This window comes from Schistocerca piceifrons, chromosome 3 (genome assembly GCF_021461385.2).
Source record: "Schistocerca piceifrons isolate TAMUIC-IGC-003096 chromosome 3, iqSchPice1.1, whole genome shotgun sequence".
Taxonomy (NCBI): Eukaryota; Metazoa; Arthropoda; class Insecta; order Orthoptera; family Acrididae; genus Schistocerca; species Schistocerca piceifrons.
The window spans coordinates 521,655,442-521,677,965 of NC_060140.1; the positions used below are offsets into that span (position 1 = coordinate 521,655,442).

At 41.6% G+C, this 22,524-nt stretch overlaps 1 protein-coding gene across 1 annotated transcript in view; it reads left to right on the plus strand.

Moving 5' to 3' along the window:
• Nucleotides 1–17,989, plus strand: part of LOC124789608 (low-density lipoprotein receptor-related protein 4) — a 618,985-nt gene extending 600,996 nt beyond the window's left edge. The window contains exons 28-29 of the mRNA XM_047257023.1: nucleotides 81–544; nucleotides 16,996–17,989. Coding sequence (XP_047112979.1) covers nucleotides 81–544; nucleotides 16,996–17,166 — 635 coding nt within the window. The 3' untranslated portion in view covers nucleotides 17,167–17,989. The remainder of the gene's footprint in view (nucleotides 1–80; nucleotides 545–16,995) is intronic.
• The last annotated feature ends 4,535 nt before the right edge of the window (nucleotides 17,990–22,524 follow it).

A 22,524-nucleotide genomic window follows, 5' to 3' on the forward strand; every position in this document is an offset into this window, starting at 1 on the left:
TGAGCCACAATTTAAAGCAACATAGATTGGTGAATAGCATAATAAAGTGTAAATTATATTTTTAATAACTCTCTTTACAGTGCCCAGTGCTCATGTACCAAACAAGAAACAGAAAGAATTAAATCCCCTTATGGATGTTGAGGATTACACAGGAGAAGATGAAGATTATGACAACATGCCTATTTCTCCAGCCTATCCAAATGAAAATGATGAGCCTGGTATAAAAGATGGTGTGGATGATGATTTAAATATGTTGGCAGGCACTGGAAGTGCAGAAAAACCAAAGGAGCATGGAATACCATCACACATTATGATTATAATAATGGGCCTGTTCAGTTTGATAGTACTTGCTACTTTGGCTATGGTCATACTGCTTTTATTCCATCGACACAAAAAACAGAAGAAGTATTTATATGCTACAGGGCGAAGTGTGCTGACATTTTCTAATCCAAATTATAATGCTTCTAATATGGATGTTGGAGCTAGTTCCCATCCTGACAAAAAACCATTCATTTGGAAAAGACTCAAATATGACAAGTCTCAGGTAAGAAATCAACTACATTTGTTGACTGCAGTATTTAGTGTGTTCAGACAAGAAATAATCAGAATGATGTTTTACTAAACTATCAGCTATGAAGCATGTGTAAGAATAAAATCATTCTGTGTTTATCTTATCAGTACCTTTGCTTCTTCTCCTTTTTATTACTGTGAGAACACCATTCATAAATAACTCAGAGAGACCTCAGCTGATATGTTGTGGTCACAGGCTTTTAAGAGATGTTCCTTATCTCAGATGACCTTGGATCTGACTGTGCTATAAAATATCTAGAAATTGATAGCTATAGTTATATTCATAGTTTTTCCTGCATCTGTGTATGAGTATATGTGGAAACGTGAGTCCATCTAAACCAGAACACAAGTTTTATTTTGTGTTCAACCAGGAAAAAAATGTACTTTCTTCCTACAATAGCTCAGATACATGGTCCTGTCATATTAATGTGACTACCACTCACAGACAGCAGGTGACTGCTCTATCAGTGGAGGCTATATAAAACTTGTCGGGGAATGTGGAAGACAGTGCAGTCATTTTCATAATGCAGAAATGTCTGATTTATCTGCTGTCCAAAAGGATATGATCATTGGCTTTCAGGCCAAGGTTGCAAGCATATCTGAAGCAGCTGAGTTTGTAAACTCTTCATGTTACATCGTGGTTAAAATATACGGTGCACAGCAAAATGCTGTTATCCAAAACTAACACCAATGCAATTGTGGTGCACCACAGGCCATAGATGACAGCAAATGCATGGCTCATGCACCCATGCTGACTGTTGTTCATAGGCAATGAAGGCTGGAATTTGCATACCAAGAAACCTAGCGCCCCAACCCCAGCACTGGAGTTGACATGGCTCCACATTCCTGTAGGTATCTCTCAGAGCATTATTGACTTTCTTCCTGCACATCTCACAGTCATCCACAATGCAAATGGTGTTATTCATGCTTTTGACTTGTGGTCACATTAATGTGAGTGAACAGTGTATAACAAGACATTTGTCTGCAAACTGGAAAGTCTTGAGGATTTATGTCATAGATGTGGGTGGCTGAACAGGAAACTCCCTAGCTCCATTGGTCCCACAGTTTGACAACATGTGTGTTGTTAGTAACATGATGCTGCACCAAATTTGCGTAAGTGGTAATAAGGTACAGATGAAAAGCTGGGCAGCGCATGAGGATGTATGGAGATATGGCAGATACATTTACTTCATTAATACCTTCCAATAAGGACATCCCCATTGAGGGGTAGAGGAGAGAAGAGCTGCTCCCCCCCACCCCCCCAAACTCCCAACCCTTTAATATAAAAATTCACGAACTTACAACCTGCCCCACCAGACAGAAGATGTACCATTTCAGTATCAGTTTGAAGAAAACCAAAACATGCAGCAGGTGATGATTAGTAGCAAGTGTACCCAGAGCCATTTGTCATGAAATCTCAAACCAATTTTGTTGTCCACCATGAAACTAACATGAGTTGCCTCCTCCCACAAAATCTCAGCTTGTGGGTACACTCTTGCTGTCAAACTAATAAATAAAATTAAAGTATTGTAATGGGTAGTTGAAAATACTTTTGCCTTGCACGGTTACCATCTTATTATACATCTCCCAGCAGCAAACTTGATTCATCTCAAGAAAGTATTATTACCTTCTATGAAAGTGTCTGAACCAGTTTCACAAAGATTTTATAGTGGACAAAATAAAATTAATAGTTTAAGGACATTGAGCAGGACATACAGCAGGACGTACTGCATAGTACAATAAATCTCATTTTAAACTGTTTTTATCAGGTGACTTTTGTGTCTGTTTGGCTCAAAGTTTGCAGTTGATTTTAAACTAACTTCCTGATGTGCAAGAAAATTTAAACTTTCAACATAGTTAAGAACTGGGTGACATTGCAGTATTAACTCACTTTCATGTCTGATATGTGACAAAGGGCACTTTATGTACCACTACTGTTTCCCTTATTTCCTGTTCCAGTTGAGGTCATTTCATGGTAAGAATGATTGCTGGTATGCCTCCATGTGAGCTCAGGTCTCTCAAATTTTTACCTTCATCATTTACTCATGAGATATTATGCAACCTTTACCTATTGCCTGTGCAGTGTATTTTTCATTTTTAGTTTTTTAAATGTTGTCACAGCCATTAAAAATCCCAAGCACCATTTTCAGGACCACCTGTTTGAGTTTAGAAATGTGTATGTGGCTAGGAGAAATTATTTAATGCTTAGTCCAATTTAAAAATGTGTTATATTAAAAAAATTTTTATATAAATAATTATTGTTTATATTCTCAAGATTCTGAAGCAATGCTAGCACAAACAATACATGTCTTATTCTCTTTCCTGTGGATATTGTTCAAAGAAGGAAGGCTGATGGTCACCTGAAGATATTCGTCATTGGGCTCTGAATGTAATCCGATGCAGATATCCTTGAATTCTTTGTGACCAGACATTTCTCTGTTCTCTGTATCTCCATCAGCCAGTATGGTTCTTTTGATGCTGTTTGTTTACGTGACCATGTCTCACTTTGTAGTCGTGAAACAAGCACATGGACACACACATACATAAAATGATAATGGAACAAATGAAAAGGTCAGCTGTGGATGAGGCACATGGAGATAAGAAATTAAGTTAGAAGGGTGGAACGGGTAGCAGCATTTGTGAATGGTGTAAGTGATAATAGCAGAATTTAATGTAAGTTGGAGCTAGATGGAAATGAGAATGATTTAGACCTGCAATAATGTGTGTTCAGGATTGCTTACGAACATGATCTGGTTTATATGCACTGCTGATATAAACAGTTAATGATAGCTCTAATAAATAACAGTGACACACATGTAACTAGAAACCCATTGGACATTTGAATGCCGTTCACCTCATCTGTCTGGGTTATGAAACAGATTATAATAATATAAATGTATTCTTCAAGACCACAAGTCTCAATAAATTTGACAGTAAAGAGCAAATTGTCAGATGATCTAACCACGTAAGGCATTTAATTGAAAAGATACGGGATGGCATCCACTTATTTCAATAGTAATCACACAATGTTGAAAACAGCTACTACCATATACACTTAGTAGTTGGGCTACCCGTCAGACTGTGACAAACAATTTGTTTACTTCTACAATGAAATTTTCACTCTACAGCAGAGTGTGCACTGATATGAAACTTCCTGGTAGATTAAAACTGTGTGATGGACCGAGACTCAACACGAGACCTTTCCCTTTCGTGAGCAAGTGCTTCACCAACTGAGCTACCCAAGCACAACTCACGCCCTGTCCTCACAGCTTTATTTCCGCCAGTACCTCGTCCCCTACCTTCCACACTTCACAGAAGCTCTCCTGCGAACCTTGCAGAACTAGCACTCCTGGAAGAAAGGATATTGCAGAGACATGGCTTAGCCAGAGTGGGAAATGGGGGGGGGAGGTGGGGGGGGATGTTTCTAGACTGAAATTTTCACTCTACAGCGGAGTGTGCACTGATATGAAACTACCTGGTAGATTAAACTGTGTGCCAGACTGAGACTCGAACTCGGGACCTTTGCCTTTCGCGGGCAAGTGCTCTACCAACTGAGCTACCCAAGCACAACTCACGCCCTGTTCTCATAGCTTAAATTTCGCCAGTACCTCGTTCCCTACCTTCCAAACTTCACAGAATCTCTCCTGCAAACCTTGCAGAAATAGCACTCCTGGAAGAAAGGATATTGCGGAGACATGGCTTACCCACAGTGGGGGAATGTTTCTAGAATGAAAATTTCACTCTACAGTGGAGTGTGCACTGATATGAAATTTCCTGGCAGATTACAACTGTGTGCTGGGCCGAGACTCGAACTCGGGGCTTATGCCTTTTGTGGGCAAGTGGTCTACCAACTGAGCTACCCAAGCACAACTCACACCCCGTCCTGACAGCTTTAATTCTGCCAGTACCTCATCCCCTACCTTCCAAACATCACAGAAGCTCTCCTGCAAACCTTGCAGAACTAGCACTCCTGGAAGAAAGGATATTGCGGAGACATGACTTAGCCACAGCCTGGGATATGTTTCTAGAATGAAATTTTCACTCTACAACAGAGTGTGTGCTGATATGAAACTTCCTGGTAGATTAAAACTGTGTGCCAGACCGAGACTCGAACTCGGGACCTTTGCTTTTTGCAGGCAAGTGAGCTACCTACTGAACTACCCAAGCATGACTCATCCCTCGTCCTCACAGCTTTAATTCCACCAGCACTTTGTCCCCTTACTTCCAAACTTCACAGAAGCTCTCCTGCGAACCTTGCACAACTAGAACTCCAGGAAGAAAAGATATTGCGGAGACATGGCATAGCCACAGCCTGGGGTATGTTCCTAGAATGAAATTTTCACTCTACAACAGAGTGTGTGCTGATATGAAACTTCCTGGCAGATTAAAACTATGTGCCAGACCGAGACGTGAACTCGGGACCTTTGCCTTTCCCATTCAAGTGCTCTACCATCTGAGCTACCCAAGCACGATTCACACCTCATCCTCATAGCTTTAATTCCACCAGTACCTCGTCCCCTACCTTCCAAACTTCACAGAAGCTCTCCTGCGAACCTTGTAGAAGTAGCACTCGTGGAAGAAAGGATATTGCAGAGGCATGGCTTAGCCACAGCTAGGGGGATATTTCTAAAATGAAATTTTCACTCTCAGTGGATTGTGTGCTATATGAAACTTCCTGGCAGATTAAAACTGTGCGCCGAACCAAGACTCGAACTCGGGGCCTTTGCCTTTTGCGGGCAAGTGGTCTACGAACTGAGCTACCCAAGCACGACTCATGCCCCGTCCTCACAGCTTTAATTCCGCCAGTTTTAATCTGCCAGGAAGTTTCATATCAGCGCACACTCCACTGTAGAGTGAAAATTTCATTCCAGAAACATCCCCCCTGCTGTGGCTAAGCCATGTCTCCGCAATATCCTTTCTTCCAGAAGTGCTAGTTCTTCAAGGTTCGCAGGAGAGCTTCTGTGAAGTTGAGAAGGTAGGGGACAAGATACTGGCGGAATTAATGCTGTGAGGATGGGGCATGAGTCATGTTTGGGTAGCTCAGTTGGTAGGGCACTTGCCTGCGAATGGCAAAGGTCCCGAGTTCGAGTCTCGGTCCGACACACAGTTTTAATCTGCCAAGAAGTTTCATATCAGCACACACTCCACTGTAGAGTGAAAATTTCACTCTAGAAACATCCCCCCTGCTGCAGCTAAGCCATGTCTCCACAATATCCTTTCTTCCAGGAGTGCTAGTTTTGCAAGATTTGCAGGAGAGCTTCTGTGAAGTTTGGAAGGTAGGGGACAAGGTACTGATGGAATTAAAACTGTGAGGATGGGGCGTGAGCCGTGCTTGGGTATCTCAGTTTGTAGAGCACCTGCTCGCGAATGGCAAAGGTCCCGAATTCAAATTTCAGTCCGGCATACAGTTTTAATCTGCCAGGCAGTTTCAATAATTTGTTTACTTATTTATTCATTCACCCAAAAAATCTTTCCAGATTGTGGGATGCAGAACAAACAAAACAGTACACAACACAGGAAAAATACAGTATTGTTTCAATAGATACATAAATTTTACCTTTATCCACTGAAGAGCTTGCACTGCTTGCAGTGGCTGCACTGTCTTGTTTCAAGTCCATTGTATCTCGAATGTTCTAAAAGTTCTGCTGCAGAATAGGAAAAAAAAATAGAAAAACATGACATGTGCTTCATTTTAAATTATACTAACTTAACGTATGATGTTCTCACAGTATCTCATGATGCCTGGAAGAATTAATGGTGAAATTTTGTTCACAATTGACGATTCAACTGAGTGGAAAACTGTAAACATGATAAAAAGTTGATATGATGGAAGCGTATGAGATACCACCTGGTATTATATGTTACAGTAACTTATTTATGGGTATCATGCTGATTCAGAAGGCAAAGCAATGATTGTATATGGTTTAGATTGTCTTGTAGTCAATTTCTTCAATTATGAAATAGTTACCTGTGGTGGTGATAGGAAGATGCATAAAAATAGTTCACAATTGGGCATAGTCACTACCCACAATATATCAAAGGTCAGGAGGATAGTTGGCAGCACAGTGCCTGCTATTTGTTGTAAATTGGAATGGTCTCATAATCTCCAGCTAAAGGTAAACTGGTGTTACAAGTGACTAGTCAGAAACAGTTACAAGAAGAATGGTGAATATGGCACATACTGGTTTTGGCACAGTGAGAGTGGTACCTACCTTATGACTGGGAAATGGATTAAAGGGACACATGCAGTGTACCAAAATACTGCAGAATTTGAGAGGAGAGTGAAGAGCACTCAAGGTAGCATGGGAGAGCCTTAACACATTTTAGAGTATGGCAAGAAATAATAACACAGCCTGAGAAGTAGTCTGATGAAACACAAGTGAGAATGGTATTGTAAAATGAGAGGCATGCTGCTTTTATTTTCGTGCAGTTACTTGTTAGTTTGTGGAGTAACTAATATAGAATGGAAAATCTGCTTATGAAGTAGCATGTTGAGGCAGTTGTGAGTAGTGAGAAAAGAGAAGAAGCAAGCTCTACACTTTCACAAATAATCTACAGTGGGTCAGATATGTCTGACACAGATGTTAATTTTGCAGAGATGTCTGAGTAATGACAACTATGAAGGTTCAGCTTTTTATGTTTGATTGTTTGCGTATCTTTAGTGAATTTGGGGATTCCTGCCAGCATGAAGAAAGTTAACTTCAAGAAAGGTGACATGAGAGTCAAAAAATGACAATGATAATTTTGTCCTAGACATTGCATCACGTTATCTGAGAAAATTTATCAGTCTAAGTTCACCATGAATTAATATGGTGCAAAACAGCCATTGCCCGACAGTTGGTTGCTGTTTTGTTGCACCCAACAGAGTCCGAGTTGCAAGTCTAATCAAATCTGAAGTCGTGAGCCAATGTTGTTCTCAGCACACCACAATTTGGTGTGCATATTATAATCAGTCCAAAACACAACCAAAACCAATCCAAAGAACACAGAAAAGTAATAAATACTGGACTAATATGTCATATACAAAACATCTATATGCAAGTAACAAAATTGCCTGTTGCTGCACAGCCATATTTGATCAACCAGGTGTGCCTGTGGGTCACCCATCAAATATGTTTGCTAAGATACTTATGAACAGCTTGGACCCCAGTGCTGTAAGTCTGCAACTTAATACAACCTATGCTGCTTGTATCAATATCATCTTCCAGGAACATCGTATTTAAGAAATTGTCACATATTCTTTCTGTCCCCCCTGCGGGTCCGGGGTAAGAATAGGCCGGAGGTATTCCTGCCTGTCGTACGAGGCGACTAAAAGGAGTTTCAACCGTTTCGGCCTTCCATGTGATGGTCCCCCTTGGGGTTTGACCTCCATTTTTCAAAATTCTACAGAAGTACGAGCCTTTTGGGGAAGGACACCTTACGTGGTGTACCACTGGTCCTAAGTGCACTAAGACCTTGGCACTCAGCATTGCACCGGCATTGTAACCATACCCACTATTCCTCAAATTAGGCCTAAACGCCTGATGGGTTGTCCAAGTTACGCCCATAGTGCATCTCCATCTGCACCAGCGATCATGATGGACTTTCCATGGCACCAGAAATCCAGCACGGTAGCCAGCCCGTTGTGGTGGGGTCGTCATGTACCCTCTAGGTTGTAGCCCCCTGACAACACAGGGATCGTACTGCCGATACCTGAGCTGCACCCTCCCCACGTCGGCCATGGAGTAGATGCCCGTCTCCTTGGGGCATCAGGACTCCCGGCACTGGTCATCCTGCCAGGTGGCCCTTGCTGCGGCTGGGTGGCGCCTGTGGGGAGAGCCCCTGGTCAGAGTGGGTGGTATCGGGGCGGACGTTTCGCAGATGAAATGTCAACACGTATCAGGTCACTCTGTGGCCGAGTCTTTCAAAAGAAAAGGTACCGTTTCTAGTTCTGGTTCTCCTGCCCTTTCCCCCTTGGCCACTCCATGGGAGGAGGGACAGGCCCGCCGGCTTGGGGCGAAGTACTTCCCCCGCTATTTGGTCTGTTCTCGAACCGATGGGGGGACATTCGCCACCTCCAAGCCCATGTTCTTTGTTCAGCACATTGAGGACATCTTCGGGGAAATCGAGGCTCTCAGCAAGATGCGTTCAGGGTCCGTTCTTATCAAGACCACCTCCGCCACACAGTCGGCGGCACTCCAGGGGACATCCCAGTATCCATTGTCCCACATCTGGCACTAAATAGGACGCAGGGGGTTATTTTTCATTGTGACCTCCTGCTACAATCTGATGAGGAGCTCAGGGCCAACCTGGAGCGCCGAGGCGTGCATTTCGTCCGGCGAGTCCAGCGCGGCCCCAAAGACCGTCGCATCGACACCGGGGCCTTTATCCTCGCCTTCGAGGGGGACGTTCTCCCAGAGAAGGTAAAGGTGTGACGTGCGACCTTACGTCCCGCCTCCTATGCGCTGTTTTAGGTGTTTGCGCTTTGGGCACATGTCGTCACGGTGTGAGGCTGAGCCCCTTTGTTGCGATTGTGGACGTCCTCTTCGTGAGGAACATACATGCACCCCACCTCGGTGCATTATTGTCCTGGCGTCCACTCGCCTAGATCCTCAGACTGCCCCGCATATCAGAAGGAGAATAAGATACAAGAAATCAAAACTTTGGATCGGCTCTCTTATTCTGAGGCCAGGAAGAAGTATGACCGCCTCCATCCCGTGCCATTGACCACTTCGTTTGCCTCAGTTGTGTCCACTCCTTCCGCGGTATCCTCACCCCTATCCTGTCCCCCCCTCCGCCTCCTCCGCCCATCAGGGGGCTCTGCCTCCGCCTCCCAACTCCCTCCCTTCCAAATCCTCCTCCCCCGTGGCCCCCACCCCCTCTGCCCCAGGGGCCACCCTTCTTCCTCCTCCTCCTCCCCCCACGCCACCCGAGAAGCGATCCTCTTCTCAGGCGTCCATCGGGGAAACGTTCCGGACCCCAGCTTCCGAGGTCCGGCGTTCCAAAACGGACCCCGCGCGTGAGGACCTTCTTCGGGTCCAGCCCACCATCCCTATGCCTCCTCGGCCTTCCAAGAAGGCCTCCAAGAAGAAGTCTCTATCCCCCTCTCCACCCCGGCGCGTTTCGTCTGACGCTCCATCCGTGAGTCGCTGCTCCCGGCCGTCCTCAGTTTCGCCGGGACGCTCTGCTGCCAGGCGCTCAGCTGGCCTTTCGTCGGCAAATGATGCTGCCCCTCCTACACAACCAGGGACAGCGGCCGCAGCTGGTGACGAGTCGATGGAACCGGATCCGCCTCCCGTCGGTTGTAGCGTTGTTCCCTCGCAACCTGGCCCTCCGCGGCCTTCGAGGTGACCAGCTCTTCCCCCGTCTCGTTCCACCAACTTTTTGACTAGCGATGGCGTTGTTTCATTGGAACATAAGAGGTATTCGATCTAATCGGGAGGAATTACAACTGCTCCTCCGCCTGCACTGTCCGCTCGTCCTTGGTCTCCAGGAAACCAAGTTGCGCCCGACTGACCGTATTGCCTTTACCCACTATTCCTCGGAGCGGTACGACCTCACCCCTGTGGACGGTATCCCAGCTCATGGTGGGGTCATGTTGCTCGTTCGGGACGATGTCTATTACCATCCCATCCCATTGACCACCCCACTCCAAGCAATAGCTGTCCGCATTACTCTTTCTGCTTTTACTTTTTCAGTTTGTACCATCTACACTCCACCGTCATCTGCTGTTAGTCGGGCTGACATGATGCACCTGATCGTTCAGCTTCCCCCGCCGTTTTTATTGTTTGGCGACTTCAATGCCTATCATCCCCTTTGGGGTTCTCCTGCATCCTGTCAAAGAGGCTCACTCTTGGCGGATGTCTTCAACCATCTCAATCTTGTCTGCCTCAATACCGGCGCCCCTCTCGGACTCTACTCATACCTACTCCCACTTGGACCTCTCGATCTGTTCTACCACTCTTGCCCGTCGGTTCGAGTGGTATGTCCTTTCTGACACCTATTCGAGCGACCACTTCCCTTGTGTCATTCGTCTCCCGCACCACACCCCATCCCCACGTCCTTCGAGCTGGAACATACTGAAAGCTGACTGGGGACTTTACCCCTCCCTGGGGACCTTTCCGGACCACGATTTTCCCAGTTGTGACAGTCAGGTCGAATACCTCACGGCTGTTATCATCAATGCTGCCGAATGTTCCATTCCTCGTACTACTTCTTCTTCACGTCGCGTTTCCGTCCCCTGGTGGAACGAGGCTTGTAGCGACGCTATCCGTGCTCGACGATGTGCTTTACGCACCTTTCGCCGCCATCCTACGTTGGCGAATTGTATTGAATACAAACGACTCCGTGCGCAATGCCGTAGAGTCATCAAAGACAGCAAAAAAGCTTGTTGGGCCTCCTTCACCAGCTCCTTTAACAGTTTTACTCCCTCTTCCGTCGTTTGGGGTAGCCTGCGCCGGCTGTCGGGCATTAAGGCCCACTCCTCGGTACCTGGCCTGACCTCAGGTAATGAGGTCCTTGTTGATCCTGTGGCTGTCTCCAACGCCTTTGGCCACTTTTTCGCGGAGGTTTCAAGCTCCGCCCATTACCATCCTGCCTTCCTTCCCAGGAAAGAGGCGGAAGAGGCTCGGCGACCTTCCTTCCACTCGCTGAATCTGGAAACTTATAATGCCCCCTTTACTCAAACGTGCGCTTGCACTGTCCCGGTCCTCTGCTCTGGGGCCAGATGCCATTCACGTTCAGATGCTGGCACACCTTTCTCCGGTGGGCAAAAGCTTCCTTCTTTGTACCTACAATCGCGTCTGGACCGAAGGTCAAGTCCCCATGCGTTGGCGTGACGCCGTTGTTGTTCCTATACCCAAACCCAGGAAGGATAGACACCTTCCTTCTAGTTACCGCCCCATTTCTCTTACAAGCTGTGTCTGTAAGGTGATGGAGCACATGGTTAATGCTCGGTTAGTCTGGATTCTTGAATCTCGACGGCTAGTTACTAATGTCCCATGCGGCTTTCGTCGCCGCCGCTCCGCTGTTGACCACCTTGTGACCTTGTCGACATTCATCATGAACAACTTTTTGCGAAGGCGCCAAATGGTAGCCGTGTTCTTCGACTTGGAGAAGGCTTATGATACCTGTTGGAGAGGAGGTATCCTCCGCACTATGCACAGGTGGGACCTACGCGGTCGCCTGCCCCTTTTTATTGATTCCTTTTTAACGGATCGAAAGTTTAGGGTACGTGTGGGTTCCGTATTGTCCGACGTCTTCCTCCAGGAGAATGGAGTGCCTCAGGGCTCCGTCTTGAGCGTAGCTCTTTTTGCCATCGCGATCAATCCAATTATGGATTGCATTCCACCTCATGTCTCCGGCTCTCTCTTTGTCGATGACTTCGCGATCTACTGCAGTGCCCAGAGAACATGCCTCCTGGAGCGCTGCCTTCAGCGTTGTCTAGACAGCCTCTACTCATGGAGCGTGGCAAATGGCTTCCGGTTCTTTGAAGAGAAGACGGTTTGTATCAACTTTTGGCGATATAAAGCGTTCCTTCCGCCATCCTTACATCTCGGTCCCGTTGTTCTCCCATTCGTGGACACAACTAAGTTTCTAGGGCTCACGTTGGACAGGAAACTGTGTTGGTCTCCACATGTCTCTTATTTGGCGGCCCGTTGTATACATTCCCTTAATGTCCTCAGAGTTCTTAGTGGTTCATCTTGGGGAGCGGATCGCACTGTCCTGCTTCGCTTGTATCGGTCCATAGTCCGATCGAAGCTGGATTATGGGAGCTTCGTCTACTCGTCCGCTCGGCCATCCCTCTTACGCCGGCTCAACTCCATCCACCATCGGGGGATACGTCTTGCGACTGGAGCCTTCTACACTAGTCCTGTCGAGAGTCTTTATGCTGAAGCTGCCGAGTTACCATTGACCTACCGGCGCGACGTACTGCTGTGTCGGTATGCCTGCCGGCTGTTGTCTATGCCCGACCACCCCTCTTACAAGTCCTTCTTCGCCGATTCTCTCGACCGTCAGTACGGGTTGTATGTGTCTGCCCTGCTGCCCCCCGGAGTCTGCTTCCGTCGCCTGCTTCGACAATTGGATTTTGCCCTCCCTACCACCTTCAGAGAGGGTGAGAGCCCAACACCACCTTGGCTCAAGGCTCCGGTTCATATTTATCTCGACCTCAGCTCACTCCCGAAGGAGGGTACTCCGGCTGCAGTGTATTGCTCACGGTTTGTCGAACTTCGTGCTCGCCTTGCCGGTCACACCTTTATTTACACCGATGGCTCCAAAACTGACGATGGTGTCGGCTGTGCCTTTGTCGTTGGGGCCGCCACCTTTAAATACCGGCTCCTCGACCAATGTTCCAGCTTTACGGCCGAGCTTTTTGCTCTCCATCAGGCCGTTCAGTATGCCCGTCGCCACCGCCATTCATCGTATGTACTCTGCTCTGACTCACTCAGTGCTCTTCAGAGCCTTGGAGCTCCATATCCGGTCCATCCCTTGATTCAACGGATACAGCAGTCCCTCCATTCTTTCGCTGATAATGGTGGTTCTGTCAGCTTTCTGTGGGTTCCCGGACATGTAGGAGTGCCTGGGAATGAGGCTGCGGATGCTGCAGCCAAGGCTGCAGTCCTCCTGCCTCGGCCAGCCTCCCATTGTGTCCCGTCATCTGACGTTCGTGGGGATGTATGTAAGAGGCTTGTGGTGGGATGCTTGGTCATCCCTCCAAGGAAACAAGCTCCGGGCAGTAAAACCGCTCCCAACTGCTTGGACAACATCCTCCCGACCATCTCGGCGCGAGGAGGTCCTCCTGACCGGGTTGCGGATTGGGCATTGCCGGTTTAGCCACCGCTACCTGCTCTCCGGTGACCCAGCCCACAGTGCCCTTGTGGTCAGGCATTAACAGTGCGCCATGTTTTATTGTCGTGTCCCCGTTTTAGTCAATTTCGTGTTGTCCTGTCCCTGCCATCTACTTTACCGGATGTTTTAGCTGATGACGCTCGAGCAGCTGCTCGTATTCTGCGTTTTATAACTTTAACTGGCTTGTCCAAAGACATTTAACCTTTTTACTTATTTTATCTGCATCTTTGTCAGGTCCTCCTGGTGTCCCCCCCATGCCCTTGAGTTTTACCGGATTCCATGTGCTCTAACAACAGTGACTGGGCGCTAATGACCTCAGCAGTTGAGCGCCCTTAAACCCAACAAAAAAAAAAAAAAAAAAAAAAAAAAAAATTCTTTCTGTAGCTGTTCTCAATTTGATGACTCGTAGTAAGTGGATGTACTTTCTGTAATAATGTTTTCTTTGTGAATATTCATTAGAAAACCCATTCTTTTGATCCTTCATTGCCAGTAAATTACAAATAAAATAGCTTAACAACAATGTCGAAAAGACAGATCACTATGTACCACACAGAAGACATGTTGAGCCAAAGATAAAAACAATGAAAAAGAACACTTGTAATATCCAGAAGTCAGAGAGAGTCCTTGTCCAAAAGCTGAATATTTCTAGCATTCTTTTCCATTTTACCTGTCTGTGATTCAGTACCACTCAAACAAGGACTTTGTCCAACAACTGAACATTTTTCTAGCATTCTTTTTCATTGTACATGCCTCTGACTTTGTGCCTCCTCTATGTGGTGACTAGCAATCTATCATTTTCATGTAGCTTTTATTCCTCCCTGAACTTTCCATTGTTTAAATAAAAGAACTTAATGACATTCAAGTTTAGGTTTGAAAAATCTTTCTATCAGGGAATTAGTTCTGCCATACTGCATTATTTCTTATCCCCTTATAGAAAAACACTGTTCTGTACCAGGGCTAATCATAAGTTTCAGTTTTTGAAGTAAACGACTATGGCATACTTAACAACATGAATTTTTAATAATATAGCAATATGTTGGTAAAATCATAATTTAATTCATGGTTATCATGATAAATTTCTTTTAATAACCTCATGAAAATATTCTTTAAAGAACTAATTAGTAGAGATGGATCAAAGCTTAGTCACCAATGAACAGATTTTGCATCTGTTATTGTATTCACATTGAGAATAGCATCAACAAATATAATGTAGCTGTATAAACAGGGGCACCAGGCAAGCAGTTGTGTGCCAAAAATACGAGTGCTTCAATGAAATGAATGTTCTCGTCAGAGTGACTATTCAGTGAAAGTCATATTGATTCGAACATATAACTTCTCTGAAAAATGATCCATAAAAAAGATACATCTTTAACATTGGACAACATCCACACAATATTTATTGTCTGCAGATATATAAAGAAATAAAAAAACTAAAATATATATGTGTGGATGGATATGTGTGTGTGTGTGTGTGCGAGTGTATACCCGTCCTTTTTTCCCCCTAAGGTAAGTCTTTCCGCTCCCGGGATTGGAATGACTCCTTACCCTCTCCCTTAAAACCCACATCCTTTCGTCTTTCCCTCTCCTTCCCTCTTTCCTGATGAGGCAACAGTTTGTTGCGAAAGCTTGAATTTTGTGTGTATGTTTGTGTTTGTTTGTGTGTCTATCGATGTGCCAGCGCTTTTGTTTGGTAAGTCACATCATCTTTGTTTTTATTTTATGAATTAATAGAGGGAAACATTCCACATGGGAAAAATATATCTAAAAACAATGATGATGTGACTTACCAAACAAAAGCGCTGGCATGTCGATAGACACACAAACAAACACAAACATACACACAAAATTCAAGCTTTCGCAACAAACTGTTGCCTCATCAGGAAAGAGGGAAGGAGAGGGAAAGACGAAAGGATATGGGTTTTAAGGGAGAGGGTAAGGAGTCATTCCAATCCCGGGAGCGGAAAGACTTACCTTAGGGGGAAAAAAGGACGGGTATACACTCGCACACACACACATATCCATCCACACATATACAGACACAAGCAGACCTCTTCCTGATGAGGCAACAGTTTGTAGCGAAAGCTTGAATTTTGTGTGTGTTTGTGTGTCTATCATCTTTGTTTTTAGATATATAAAATATAAAGTCAGTCATTTATCACCTAGTCCTCCTCAACAAAAATCACTACTGCAACATTTTTGACAGTATTCATATATAAAGAAGTCGAGTTGAGAGGCATGAAAGGGAAGCAGTGATTAAAAAGGGAGTGAGACAGGTTTGTAGCCTATCCCTGATGTTATTCATTCTGTATATTGAGCAAGCAGTAAAGGAAACAAAAGAAAAATTTGGAGTAGGAATTAAAATCCATGGAGAAGAAATAAAAACTTTGAGTTTGCCGATGGCATTGTAATTCTGTCACAGACAGCAAAGGACTTGGAAGAGCAGTTGAATTGAATGGCCAGTGTCTTCAAAGGAGGACGTAAGATGAACATCAACAAAAAGCATAACAAGGATAATGGAATGTAGTCAAATTAATTCAGGTGATGCTGAGGGAATTAGGTTAGGAAATGAGACACTTAAGGTAGTAGATGAGTTTTGCTATCTGGGGAGCAAAATAACTGATGATGGTCGAAGTAGAGAGGATATAAAATGTAGACTGGCTCTGGCACCAAAGCGTCCTGAAGAAGAGAAATTTGTTAATATCAAGTTTAGATTTAAGTGTCAGGAAGTCTTTTCTGAAAATATTTGTATGGAGTGTGGCCATGTATGGAAGCAAAACATGGACGATGAACAGTTTGGACAAGAAGATAATAGAAGCTTTCGAAATATGGTGCTGCAGAAGAATGCTTAAGATTAGATGGATAGATCATGTAACTAATGAAGAGGTACTGAATAGAATTGGAGAGAAGAGGAATTTGTGGCACAACCTGACTAGAAGAGGGATTGGTTGGTAGGACACGTTCTGAGGCATCAAGGGGCTACCAGTTTAGTATTGAAGGAAAGTGTGGAGGGTAAAAACTGCAGAGGGAGACCAAGAGATGAATACACTAAGCAGATTCAGGAGGATGTAGGTTGCAATAGTTACTTGGAGATGAAGAAGCTTGCACAGGATTGAGTAGCATGGAGAGATGCATCAATCCAGTCTTTGGGCTGAAGAACACAACAATAACAACAACATATAAAGAAGAACATAGTAAAACATTATGGGTATAATGTTTGGCAGTTATGCACTTTGTTCTTTCTTCTTAGGTACAAGTTGTACAAGCCCATAATTGTGTTGGAGTTGCAGTTCAGAGGAACATTTGCTGCCTGATTTCATAATATTTGTCATTTTACATTGTCCAGTTAATGGTATGTGATACATATGGCTGATGAGTATTTCTTTGATTGATTTAAGTCACGCTGTATTTTAATGTTGTTAAGAGTTCATAAGCAGTTGTAATATCCACCCTGAACATCACATACATCCTGCCCAAGGGATATATTGATTTTTACAGTTAAATGTAAATACAAATATCATCATTTGTAGAAATTCATTCTGAGTGAATATCATTGACAGTTGCTTCTCATTTAATGTCTCTTATTTTCTTCCTAAATAGGAACGAGTTTTTAATATTCATGATGAGAAACAAGCTACAGGACCTGAAGTGGTATCACTGATTCCGGCTGTTATGGTACCAAGCAATGATGCTACAACACCAGAGCATATTGCTACACCTCCTCCAACACCTCCCCAAAGATTAGACAGTATTAGCTTGAAGGCTGGGTGACCAATCTTCAGTAAAATTTGTGTAATGTTTTTGCAGGAGGAGCCATCCAATACCACAAAATTAGGTAGGCCAAAATGGTATAAATGTTTGTAAAACTGTCAGTTCTATAAGAGAAAACATAATAAAAATGACAAATAAAAAGTCATATGTAAACAGTAATGTAAATAGGGCCCAGTTTACAAGCCCTTGTGACAAATTCAGAATAAGAATGTGTAACATCCAGCCTGTTAATAAATTGTTTCCCTATAATTATATGTAATACTTAATTTGTTGTTATTACTTGACAGCCTTCCATACAGAGTGAAATACTGGAATTTTAGATAGTTACTGTACCATACCTAAGACTGTATTTGTGTTTGGTTTTGTATTGTTTTTTAAAATTAAATGTGAGATGAAAGTCACCATAATTTTTGTCACCAAGTAAAACCAAATATTTATGTGTTTTTAATTCTTTGAATGTGTCATATTAAAATGATTTTATTGTTGTTGACACTGGAATCATGCTCAAAATGTTTGAAGGAAAACGGCAGATGAAGAGTAAGAATATGAATCGTTGGTGAGAATGTTGTGAATTATGATGAGAGTCTTGTGTATATAATAGTCAAATGAAGGAAGAGTATTAATGAAAGTAAATAAAACTAAAATTTTATTGCATGGAAGTTCCCCATGTCCACCAGTTATGACTGTCGTTTCATACAATAGTTATCTCATAAGTTTTGCAAATGCAGTATTGATGTTCCTTATTATTTTTAACTCATAACAAAGTAATAAAATGAAAATAAAGTGTTTTTTGTATTTATCCTGTACATACTTTTTATAAAATATTGAAATGTTATAGGTAATTATGAGAAAGTTTCAAATAGTTTTATATATTTGCTCAGTTTTACTGATATAATTAAAATATTTTGTTGCTGCTTTTCTTGCAGTTTGTATGCTAGTGCCAATAATTGAATAAGGAAATGATTTTTTTTAAAGAGAATATTCAATTGGTACTGCGGAGAATCAGATTTTCAATGTCTGCATGTTTATCTCAAAGTGAGAATATGTAAGACATACATTTTATTCAAAATATTATTTTCACTCTTTCTCTCATTTAATAAGTATTAATGTTTATGAGGCTCCAAATATTGTCTTAAAATTTTATAGCTATTTATGCAATTATAATTCATGTTCATATGTTAAATACATTTTTAAAGAAGCAATGCACACAGTAGTGGTTTAAACAAATGTACAATATATGCCAAAAAATTATTTTATATAATACAGTTATGTCAAACATATCAAGTTCTATTTCTTCTAGTATTTCCATTTCATTATTCATAATCTGTTTGCCACAGTATAAAGGGCATATTTAACGTCCCCTTCCTTATTTTAAATAGTCCTCTATTGAATTCATAAATCATACTCTTCTGATTATGATGAATACTACAGCCAATAAATCAAAATACATGCTCAAAATGAACATACAGGAAGATTTCTTGGAACAAAATCAGTTTCCCTTTGAACCATACAGTTAAATATCACTATTAAAATATAAAGATTTTTCTTTACAATTCAAGTATTTGAAAATATACATTTTCCAAAAATTTATTCCAATTTTCTGTTTCTTTAAAAATACTTCATGCAGAGTGGGCAAATTTTACAGTATACAAAAAATCCATGACCTTTGGTAGCCAAATTAAGTCCTTGGTTTTTATAAGAGGAGTTAAAATAAATTGATGCGATTGGGGTTTCGATAACAGAATCATATTTAAAATTATAAGGTGTCACTCCTGGGATAGCTGACAATAGTAATGTCATCATTTCATCCACTGTCACACAGTTACCTTATACTCTTACAGAGTAGCTATTATGTAATAGTCTAAAAGTAATTAGAATGTACTATATAATTATTTCTCATGTGTGTGACCAGTTGGAAATGTGTGCCACATATTGATATTTTTGTATAGTTACCACCACATTGTTCCCTACACTAACCAGTATTTGAGTGTCCATTGTTCTAGAAGAACACGTTGCGAACTCTTGTGTAACTTCTTGTTTCTAGTGCACTTGAATTAGAAGCATGTGCCATCATTTATTCCTTCTACATTACCTTCATTTCTATAATACTCTTTTTATCCTAAAAGGATTTTGTGGCCCCAGAAACCTTTTATTCAATTATTCAATTATGATTTCAGTTTTTAAATCTTCTTATGTTATTTTAATATTGATATACAATATATTATATTACTATGTCCTGAAAGTGTGTATTGACTGAATGTATAATTTTGTTGTTTTTGGCTCATTGTCAGTTTTATTTTACATCTAGTGTTTCATGCACACATTATTTTACTTATGTGTCATATACTTTTGTTTATTCAATTGATTTAGGAAGCTAAATAATCCTGCATAAAGACTATAACATTGTCTGCCAATTAAACTTGCAGACCTAAGAGCAAAACACACACACATTTATACACATGGAGAGAGAGAGAGAGAGAGAGAGAGAGAGAGCGAGAGAGAGAGAGAGAGAGAGAGAGAGAGAGAGAGAGATATGGGGAGGGGGGTGTACTTTTTAAAAATGTATAATTTTACAAGAAATGCATCTCTCTTGCACAGGAGTAACTTGAACAAAATCAGTGTACTGAGGAGAATTTTTTCTATACTCTCTACAGCACGATCTTGGTGTTCTCAACTATACAGAAATTATGAGTTATATACGAAAATAATGGAGCATTCTTAAATTCCTTAAGTCTCAGTTTTTTTCTATACTTTAGAATAATGGCTGTATTTGGTGCTCTTAGCATTGAGGGTGTTGTGAGTGTATTTTGGTTCTAATTTTTTGTGACACATTATTTATGCTCAGATTACTCCCTAAACTTCTGTTAATGTTTCTTGAGTTTATTAGAAGTCTTTTGAGTTATTTACTACAGATACTTCTCCTAACAATCTACAATGATGTTGCAGGTGACATTATTGCCATTGAGTAACTGGATTTTTGGAAGTAATGTTCCATTTAGAGATTTAGTCTCTCTCATTTTTTAAATATGGATCTCACACATTCAGTGTGTTAGGTTGAGCAGTATATATATCACTGTCAGCACACTGATTAAAGGTGTAAATAACTTCATATCAGTGCTAAATATGGCCTGGTGCATTCTTCATATATTTAATATATGACATACTTCTTTTGTGAGGAAAATTAGTTGGATATAGTTCAAGTTTCAACTGTATGATTTATGAAATTTTTCTCCTTAGTGCTCCATTTCTGAAATATGTAACATACTGACTGCATTTTTAAAACACTCTCAACATCATCTTTGTGCTCCACACATTATATCTCTCACAAATGTGTGTACTGAGCAGAGTTTTCCTCACTTTTAGTACTTTCATATTGCTTTGAATTTCTTTATTTTTCTCATTGACTATGAAAAAATAAGCAACTGCCACTAAAAATATAAGTAGCATCCCTTGAGTTGGAATGTTTCTACCACAGCAGTGTGGAGTAACAATGCCAGTTTTGGTAAGTAAAATGCTTTCATTTATTTTTTTAATATTGATTGTTTTGAACTTTCAACAGTCAGATTCCTGCTGTTTTTGTTTTTCACTTCCTCATTAAAATTTCATAAATCTTATGTCATTATTTCTACCAAACTTCCAATGTCATAGTCAGTAACATCAAGGAAAGAAAGAAAATTAAGTTACCATGGATAATACTACAATCTATAACACCAGAGTTATACCAGAAATATGCCATACAAGATTCCAAGCAAGAGTCCCTTTTGTATTACACATAAATTTTCAGAGTGTTTCTTGCTTAAATAATTATATTTTCAATTTATTTATTTAATTGATGATGAAGTCCACAGAGTGCTTTTTTCTGCAGAATATTTCTGGACTGTAGTCACTCTTGATCTATAAAATTAATGAATTATACACCATACTATAAAACTGTGCTTTTGAAATTACAAAACGATCATATGCACTCTTTACATGGTTACAGACTTTTGTATCAATGTGTTGGCTGATAGACCACACCAATGAAATGAAAGGCCTCAAATAACATGGCTGATGTGTGGCAGAGTTGGAACTTTACTTGTTCAAAACATTGCATGTGATACACATGTGAAGATGTATGCATTAGTGAAGTTCAGTGCAGTGGGGAAAGGACAGGAGGGGGGAAGGAAGAGGGGGATTCTTGTTATTGATGGCAAAACAAGTAATACTAAATTGCAGAGTTGACACTGAACAATTCATTAAGAGAAATAATAGCTCAGAGGTGTAAAATTGCTCTGTAGCTGACTGGAGTTGCCATCCTTGAATTAGTTTTTTATTGCTTTATTGCTTCAAATTATGATTGATTTATTTATTTTGTGATCAAATTTTAAGCATGTAGATGAGTTGTGAATTGAGATACTGTGTTCTTGGTGTTGAAAATTACATTCAACAAACTTTTTAAATTGGTTCTTATTCTTTTGAAAAAGCAGTTGATTATGGATGGAGACAAAGAATAACTTTGTTGCATCCTAGGAACTTTGCCTTAGATTTTGTGTCTATCTGGATGGTTTTAATTAAGGCTAATAGTTTCAGGTCAGCCCTGAATTCATCAAGGATGTTTAGCAAGATCTCATAGTCTTTGAAGTTGTATGCTTTTGTAGACTACCTAATAGTGTATTTAGGTTGAAGCTTAAAGTATCTGGTAATTGTTTATAGGTTCCATATATAGTCTAATGTGGTGTGGCTTTTCCTGAAACACCCATGGTATTTGCTTATTTCATACTCAACTTGAGCTTCTGATCATTCCAGAATGGCAAGTATTGGAATTTTGTAGGTAATCAATAGCAGGGGATGCCTCTACAATTGTTGACATTTTTTGTGCTGCCTTTTTATGCTGTGGCTAGATGAGGGCTATTTTACAATCTTCGTGAAGGGTTCCAAATTTCAGATTTCTTCTATTTAGTGTTGCAAGATTTCAATCTGTCCTTCATTGGAATATTTCCAGAGTTCTGTGACTTTTGAGTCTTTCCTTGGTACCTTGTTGATTTACGTTGGACAAAGTGATGTTTGATTTCTTCTTTCTTGGTGGCCTGCTTCCAGGAATCTTACTTTGGGTGCCTTGCTTTCAATGGGACCTCTGGATTTTCACGCTTTGATAAGTTCTTGAAGTTGTCTACAAGGATCTCATAGTTTTCTTTGACTGAGGTCATCAGAATGCCTTCCTATCATTGACAGTACAACAACAGTTTCTGGTAGTCCGTGTGTTTCATTTGAAGCCTCTGTAAGATCTGTGGTTGCATTTCCCTTGAAGTTTTACTTTTCAGTAAGAAGTTTTTCATATCTGTCTGTTTTCAGCTCAGATCACAGCTTTGATGGTATTTG